At 57.6% G+C, this 8,204-nt stretch overlaps 1 protein-coding gene across 3 annotated transcripts; it reads right to left on the reverse strand.

The window, feature by feature from the left end:
• Positions 1-291: 291 nt before the first annotated feature.
• Positions 292-7,641, reverse strand: LOC111160795 (Spi-B transcription factor). Of its 3 annotated transcripts, none has more exons than XM_022524143.1 (6): positions 7,314-7,371; positions 6,361-6,388; positions 4,654-4,726; positions 4,154-4,368; positions 3,628-3,778; positions 292-2,437 (listed from the first exon to the last, which is right to left on the reverse strand). In XM_022524143.1, exons 1-6 carry the CDS (start codon positions 7,334-7,336, stop codon positions 2,139-2,141), a joined length of 789 nt encoding a protein of 262 aa, XP_022379851.1. In that variant the 5' UTR covers positions 7,337-7,371; the 3' UTR covers positions 292-2,138. The 3 variants fall into 3 exon arrangements, with proteins under 3 accessions (XP_022379851.1, XP_022379850.1, XP_022379853.1); XM_022524145.1 differs by having other exon boundaries at positions 2,315-2,437; positions 3,632-3,778; positions 7,314-7,641; XM_022524142.1 differs by lacking the exon at positions 7,314-7,371 and having other exon boundaries at positions 6,361-6,589.
• Positions 7,642-8,204: the final 563 nt, after the last annotated feature.

Below are 8,204 nucleotides of genomic sequence, written 5' to 3' on the forward strand. Positions count from 1 at the left end.
AGGCGACTCCTGATCTCGGGGTTGTGAGTTGGAGCTCCAGGTTGGTATAGAGATTGGTTCAAAATAAAAAATCTTTATAAAAAAGAGAGACAGACAAAAATTGAACGGAACCAGCAGTGTCTGCATCTAAAGCCCTTTACCGCGGCCTTCAAAGCTCAGCCTGATGCGGCTCTGAACGCCTCTTCCATCCCTTCTTGTGGTCCGCCTTGCCTCCGCCTCAGTGTCTCTGCCAGTCAGCAGGCCTGGGCCGACAGAGAGCCATCCCTAACAAAGGGTCCTAGGAAGCCTGTCTACCTTGATTTGTTTTATTTTATTTTATTCCACACTTGGGGTGATGATGATAGTTTTTGCAAAAGGTACCTCATTTGCAAGAGGAGGCCCTGGGAACATTTTGTCCCTGGCACTCCCTTCCCACCCTGCCCCCATTCCAGTGTGAAGGTGTGTGCTGTCCTTGGGAGGGCAGGTCCCAGCCTGGGCTCTGCTACCAGCAGCTGTGTGCCCCATAAGGACCTTTTCCCTCTCTGGGTCTTTGAAGTTCCTTCCTTGTCGTCCTCCTCCTGGACGTCAATGAATGGGTGGTGGGGTAGATTTCCAGAAGATGCATCAAAGGCTCAGCAGGGCTGCAGGGGACTTTTTCTATCTTCCTCCTCCTCTCCCCTTTCACAGAAGGGACAAACTGAGGCCCAGAAGCAGTAAGTCTTTCACCCTAGATCCCCCAGTCACAAAGACTCAAGGACTGGGACTCTGGCCTCTTAGCCCACAGTCTGTGACACCCCCACAGGGTTCAAATCGGAGCTCCCACGGTGAACCCAAGCTTCACCTCCGTGGGTTCACACCAGGGCTGAAAACACAAATGGTCAGGGGCCAAGAGGCGACTGAAAGAAGCCACTGGGGTCTGACAGCCAGGGGCAGCGGGGACTGGGACAGACTGGAGAACAGGCACCCCGTTAAGGGTGCCCGGCACCCTCCTCCAGCCTCTCTGCACCGCAAAGCTGCCCACCTTTGCTGGATCGTGCAAAGTCTGAAGGGAAGGGGTTTGTAAAATCTCCCTCACTGCTGCAGGGAACTAAAGAAGGACCCACCACCGGAGATCTGATTTGCCCCAAAGGGAGCTGGAGGGGTAGGGGTACCAATGTGAGACCTCTGGTTAGAGATGACATGGGAGAGCTGCCAAGATCACCCGGAAATCAGTTGACTGGCCAGAATGATCTCTAGCTTGGCCCTACAGAGTGTACTCCAGGAAGGGGAGGATCCCTGTGAGAACTCAGGTCTGCTGATGGGGTCCCCAAAGGGGCAGAGCAGATAGGGGATCCCAGGGAGGCCCCAGATGTGATTGGAAGGATCCCAGACAGACCAGGGGATCCCAGAGGTGGCCTGGACAAGACAGAGTTCACCGAGGTCTCCCATAGACCTGACAAGGTTGTTTTTAGACAGGCCCAAAGGATCCCAGAGATACTCTGGATGTGATTGGAGAATTCCAGACACACGCACAAAAAGTGATAGCACAGTGGCTCCAGAGAATTGGGGGATCTCAAGATGACAAACATATTTTGGGGAACAGGACAAGAGAGTCACAGATGGGCATAGAGATTTGAGACATGATAGAGGGTTTCCAGAAGGCCCCAGACATAAGTAGGAGATCTCAGATCTGATAGGAGAGTGTCAGACATGAGAAGGGGATCCCAGAGAGACCCTGGCTGGACGGGGCTTAGGGTTACAAGCAGCAACCCCCTCCCTGTGTGATGAGCTGTGAGCTCACCCTCCCCAGATGAGACTGAGGAATCCCAGACACACAAGGGAGCTCAGAGAGCTTGGTTGGCGATCTCAGACACCACAAGGCGATCTGGAAGCAGGGTCCTGCCCACCCCCTCCGCACAGACACAGAGTATAGTCCTCCAGGGGTTCTGTGACCCAAGACACGAGGATCCTGGCGATCCTGAACATGACAAGGAAATCCCAGAGGGGCCCCAGACATGATTGGGGTGGGGTGGAGTCCCAGAGGGGCCCTGGGCAGAGCTTAGGGATTATGGCAGCCCCCCACCCCCAACAGCGTGGGGAATCCACGGGTCCTATGACCTAGAGTGTGGGGACGCCAACGTGACGCAGACGTGGAGCCCCGGAGAGCCCCCCCACTGGGCTCAGGCCCGGCGGGCGGCGGGCAGCAGCGCGCTGTCGAACTGGTAGGTGAGCTTGCGCTTGACCTTGCGGATCTCGCCGGTCTTGGCGTAGTTGCGCAGGGCGCGCGCCAGCTTCTGGTAGGTCATGCGCTTGCGGTTGCCCTTCTGCTGGCCCCAGCGCCGCGCCAGGAGCTCCTTGTGCTTGGAGGAGAACTGGAAGACCCCGGCGCCCGGCTCCACCCACCACACGCAGTCGCGCATGTCTCCGCGCGTCAGCAGACCCAGCAGGAACTGGTACAGGCGGAGCTTCTTGCGGGCCCCTGCGGTGGTCGGGGCACGTTAGGGGAGCGAGCCTTGGGGCGCCGCGCTTCCCCGCCCCCTCCGCTTCACCCCTCCTCCCGGGCCCCCAGCAAGCCTCAGTCTCACAGCCGAGAGCATTGGGACGAGGGAGGAGGCATCTGCCTGGGTCCGCCTTGGGCCACCACCACCCCCATCGGAGGCAAGCCTCTCTCCTCCCCGAAGCTGTTACCCCACAGCTCCCATCCCCCTGCCTTGCTTTATCTTGGGGACCTGCGTCTCTCCTCTGCTCTGCTGGTGGCCCGCACGTAGTAATACGTGTCTGCCCTGCGTGTGGAGGACAGGATCCGTGGAATGGACTGCCAAGGCCCCTCAGAGGCTTATAACGGGGCGCTGAGTGGTGAAGAGATCTGAAGTGGGTTTGAATGCGCCTAGCCATTTCTCAGCCCCAGAGGGACTGGGATCCTGGAAGGATTTGCGGGGGTGGCTGGGGGTCTCTTTTTTGCTCCTACCAGCAGCAAAGACCCCCACGAAGCCAGAGAGGGGCTGTTCATAGCAGGCCATTGGGTACCAGAACCCCAGGTCTGCCACTTCCCAGCAGTGAACTTGAGCTGGCGTTTCCTCAGCTGTAAATGAGGCTTGTGTGTGTGTGTGTATGTGTGTGTGTGTGTGTATTTTACAAACCTCTGTGAAGCACTTAGTTCTAAGCATTTACAGTTACGAGCTCATTTGATCTTCATCAGAAGCCCAGGAGATGGGGCTGTTGCTGCTGCTGCCCATTTTACAGATGGGAAACCGAGAGCCAGGTAGGGAAAGTAACTCACAATCCTACCGGCCCAGGAACTGGGCAAACCACGGGTCAGTCACATGGGCGGAAACAGGGGTTCCGGGGACCTGTGTTGCTATGATTGTGTCCATTGATATCGTGTCTGAAAAGGGTGGAGACGCACTGACTGACTGCTGTGCCAAGCACCGCTCTCCTTCACCTGTATTATCGCACTTAATCCCCACACTCCAGTAATAGACACTTACGTCATCCCCACGGTAGATAGGAAAGTCAGGCCAAGAGAGGTACAGTCATTTGCCCCAGGTCACACAGGGAAATACCCTCATCACTGGAGTATACAGTAGGTGCTTGAGAAACCGGGGGTTCCTTTAGCCCCTCCCCCATCTCCTCTTGGAGCCCCACCACACCCCACTAGCTCCTACGTACCTGCCTCAGATGCCCTCCCCTCAGGGCCAGCCATGAGGGCCTCATCCGACTCGCTGTCTGAAACTTCCAGGGCTGGGCTGTCCAGCAGGAGGTCTTCCTCCTCCGACAGCAGAGGGCTGGGGTACGGGGCATACGCCGGGGGGGCCATGGTCTGCAAAAGGTCAGGATCACCTGCAGTCCAGGGACCCCCTTTCCTCCCTCCCTCTGCTCTTCCCTCAGCTTCCTCCTCCTGGGTCCTCGCTGTGGCCTTCCCCACTGTGCCCCCCCACCCTTTACAGCCTGTGCTCTGGCCTCAGTTCCCATCTCCATGGCATGGCCAAGGGATACCCGGGCCCCCTCCCTGAAAGCCTGCCCAACCCAGAACATGGCTTCCCGTGCAGCTCCTTGCCTGACATCCACGCCTCTGTTGGCTGGCCCGTGCAATGGAGCAGAAATGGTACTTAACCCAGAGGCTTTCACACGCTGCCTGGCATCTAGGAAATCTCGAGCCGATGATGGGAAAGTTAATCGTGTCCCTGTCCCTCACCTGGCTGGTGAAGTCCTCCGTGGGGTATGCTGGGAAGCTGGGCCCCGGGGCCTCTACACTGGGGGCTGGGTCCAGGCTCCCCACGGGGCTGTAGGTCGAGGGTCCGTAACAGAGCTGGATTCCTTGAGGATGGCTGAAGTTGGCCACAGCCGGGTTGAAGGCTTCATAGGAGGTGGCTGGGACAGCTGGACTGAGGTCCCAGCCCCACAGGGAGTCTGGGAGAGGGCGGGAAGGCGCTGAGTCAGAAGCCAGGTCTGGCCTCAGCCCCACCCACTCAAAGCCCCCAGCACAGAGAGGCCATTGTAGGCCTTGCAAATGTTTTTCCCCATAATTTGCATGGGCAAGAGGGTGGGTGGGAGAGGAAAAGGGGGGAGGTCTGGAGACTAGGCTAATCTTATCCTGCTGAACTTGGTGACATCCTCCCCTGGGACTCAGCTCCCCCATCTGTGAAATGGGCCCAAGGTCCAGGTCAAGAGGATGGCTAGGGCAGGGCCACTCACCAGAAGCCCCCTCTGAGTCAGGGTAGCTGGGGTGTTTGCAGCTGTCCAGATCATAGAAGACACCATCTGGATACTGATGGGTGGGGGGAAGAGGGGTCATCCCAGGCTTTGGGGAGCCCCCACACCCATTCTGGGCCAGCAGAAGGGTTCTGACAAGGACAAGGGAGAAGAGGGGAAGGCTGGGAGATGGACAGAAAGAGCCATAGAGACCAGGCACCAGAGACAGGGGCAAAGAAAGAGACATACAGAGATACAGAAAGCAGGGACACACATACACACCACAGCAGGAACACACACACACACACACACACACACACACACAGAATGAAAGACACAGCAGGAGATGTGCAGAAACCCCAAGACCCAGGGTCTCAGGGACATGGCAGCCAGCACCTGCTAAGACCGTGGGCTCCTAGGAAGGCATGGGGAAGGCAGGGAAGAATTCCCCCAGGCTCGCCTGTCCCAGGGGTAGAAGTGTTTCTACAGAGGCAAAGAAAATCTCAATGCTTCTTTTATCCACCTATCTATCATTTTGATCTACCCCTCAAGAATTATGTATTGCTTTAGCCATTATAGTCAAGACCAAGGCTAGACATCCAGACGACCCCGCAGCCTCACTCCCAGGTATTACCCCACAGCACTGAAAACATAGGTCCACAAAATAGCCTTGTTCGAGAACAATCAGAGCAGCTTTTCCAAGAGCCCCAAGCGAGAAATAGCCCATGGACAGGAGAGTGGATAAACAGGTGGTCGTGGCGTGTGTGTGTTGCAGGGCGGGGGCACAGCAGAGCACTAGACAACAGAGAAAAGCAACCAAGGCTGGAGCGCCTGGCTGGCTGGCAGTAGAGCATGCAACTCTTGATCTCAGGTCGTGAGTTCGAGCCCCACATAGGGGACAGAGTGTACTTAAATACCAAGGCAAAACAATGCCCAATACAGAATGCTGATGAAGGAAGCCAGAGCCAAAGGGGACATCCTGCCCGATATACTTCATATCAAGGTCAAAACCAGGCAACACGGATCCATGTTGGAAAAGATCCCAGCGGGGAGGGGTGGTTGTTGTTTGGGAATCTTCCAGAGAGATGGAAACATTCTATGTCTTGGTCTGGTTAGCTGTTACACAGGTGTGTGCGTAATGTGAAATGTCACTGGGCTGCACACCAGATCTGCCACTTTCCAACTTGTAGGTTATACCTCCATTTTTTTTTTTTTTTAAAGCAAAAAACTTGTCAAGTTGAAGCAAGGTGGGACATGCTGGCAATGGGGCGTGGGGAGTGAGCGAGGTTTTCGTTCTTGGACGGGGTTGTGGGTTATGGATGGTGAGAGCATAGTATTCTGTGTGTCTGAACTATTAGACTACGCTTTTGAGAAAACAATTTGGCAAGGAAGAGAAGGAAAGAAGGAATTGATAGGTTTGCTGAATGTGGGGTGGGTGGAGGGAGAGACACAAAGCCAAAGACACAAGGACCCCCATCCTTCCCCACGACAGGAAGTGGACCCAGAGTCTGAGAGCTGGCAAGAGCTGGCAGAGAAAGGTCCAGGAAGGAGATGGGGCAGGTGAGGAGGAGGGTGCTGGTGGGAGATATGGAGGGAGAGTCAGAAAGACAAAGTGACGGGAAGGAATGGAAGGGGAAACTGAGGTAGGGGGGTCAAGGTGGGCCATGTGGGTCCTCTCTACCCTCCCTGGTCCCCAGGGCCCCGACTCACCAGACAGCTGAAGTGTGGCCCGTCGAGCCTGGAGGGGGAGAGACACAGGGGCATGTCAGGGTGCCTTCAGCCTGGAGTCTCAGGGTGGTTGGGAGCCAGTGGGGGAGCCGGAGGGGGGAGGCGGCTGCAGCTGTGACTACCGCAGCTCTTCTGCTGTGTGTCCTTGTGTGAGACCAGCCCCACCACACTCGAGCGGGACAGGAAGTGGGGGGTGGGGGGACAGGCAAATGTCCCCCCACCCCTGGGATTTGCATAGGCAGAGGCTGGTTGGGGGGCAGGGAAAGTGAGGGAGAGAAAGTCCCTGGAGAGGTGGTGTGGCACCAGTGGGCTGATGGGGGCAGGGAGGGGACCTCCGTCATCAAGTCCATTAAATGGGTCCACTCTGGACCAGAGGAGATGGAGAGCCACTGGGCAAGAATGGGAGGAAAGTATGGAGACACACATTCACTGATGCAGGAAGCAGTTGAGTCCCAGAAATCGGCAGAAGGGGCTGGAGGAGAGACAGGGAGATAGCAGGAGAGAACAGACAGACAGACAGGAAGAACTGGAAAGAGACTGGGGCAAAGACAGAGGCAGAGAGGGAGCAAGAGGCAGAGGATAGAACACAGAAACAAAACAATGTGATGAGCAGCAGAGTGGGCAACAAGTGAGAAAGCCAGAGGTTCAGCGAGGCCCCATGGGGGGGCCGGGGGGACAGACAGGCCTGGGGGGACTGCCTGGGAGAGGCTATTAGCTGGAGGGGAGGCAGGCATCCCAAGGAGAGATTTTCGATGGTTGAGAGACAGGGATAGGATGGAGGAAGGACGCCAAGAAAGGAAAGGAAGAGATCTAGAATGGGCAAAAGGCAGGGGGAACCCCCTCCCTCCCACCCCCCTGCCCCCTACCCCTGAGGGAGGCCTGGCAGAGGGTCCTAAGGGCAGGGGGACCCCTTCCTTTAGGGAACCCCCACTTACTGTGCAGCCTCTAGAGCGAGCATGGTGGTGCTGGGCTGGGTCTGCTGTCTGCTTCAGCCACCACCCCTATTTATGCCTTGGCCCAGCCCCCTGGGGGGGGCAGGGGTGCCGGCTGGCCTGCACAGAGCACAGCCCTCCTCGAAAATCCCCTCGGGGAGGGTCAGGGGAGGGGGCTGGATTGCACAACACCTTGGTCACATGGTGGAGTGGGCAGGCCCAGGGCCCGTCTGGATTTGGGGATCCCCACAGTTGGGGTAGGAATGGGGGGCTGACCCTGAGTGGTGGAGATGGGAGAGGAACTGGATTCCAGGGGACCTTAAGGAAGTAGGGAAGCCAAGGGGTCCTGCGGTCAGAGAAGTGGGGGTCCAGGCCCAGGAGCCAGAGGGGGGGAGTGGGTTGCTGGGGGTGGGGGGCACATAACATCGAGGAGCAGACTCAAACACCAATGGCATCTGAAGGCCAGGTGGGGATGCCAGGAATCCCAGGAGTGGACGTGGACTGGGAGGGGCTGCGGGGGCTACTCTGAGGAAAACCCAGGCCCAGTGCCTGTGAGGACCCAGAGGTGGAAACATCGTGGGTGTATGACATGGAAAGGGGGGTCCCCTGGGTTGTGCCTGGAGTGGAGGCTTCTGAGCGAGGGGCTGCCCCAGGCCAGGAGGAAACAGGCCGGCACCTGGAGGCGGAGTGGGGGCTGGGGGGGGGGGGGGGGGGGGGGGGGCGGTCCAGGCAGAGGAGGATATGTGGTTAGACGTTCCCTCAGGGCCTTCAGGGTCTCAGAGGGAGACTGAGGCAGGCCCAGCTTTCATGGGGCTGGCAGCATTGCTCTTGGAGGGAAGGTGAGGAAGTCAGCAGGGGTTTCCTGGGGTCAGGGGACCCCACTGAGTGGAGCTG

The sequence above is a fragment of the Enhydra lutris genome, unplaced genomic scaffold, assembly GCF_002288905.1.
Source record: "Enhydra lutris kenyoni isolate GAN:26980312 unplaced genomic scaffold, ASM228890v2 scaffoldscaffold77, whole genome shotgun sequence".
In the NCBI taxonomy this organism is placed as follows: Eukaryota; Metazoa; Chordata; class Mammalia; order Carnivora; family Mustelidae; genus Enhydra; species Enhydra lutris.

Coding starts and splice junctions, on each gene's coding strand:
- LOC111160795 (XM_022524142.1), bottom strand. CDS start 6,414: ATGCCCCTGTGTCTCTCCCCCTCCAGGCTCGACGGGCCACACTTCAGC. Junction 4,727..6,360: donor GGCCACACTTCAGCTGTCTG/GTGAGTCGGGGC, acceptor CCCACCCATCAG/TATCCAGATGGTGTCTTCTA. Junction 3,779..4,153: donor CGGAGGACTTCACCAGCCAG/GTGAGGGACAGG, acceptor GACCTTTTGCAG/ACCATGGCCCCCCCGGCGTA.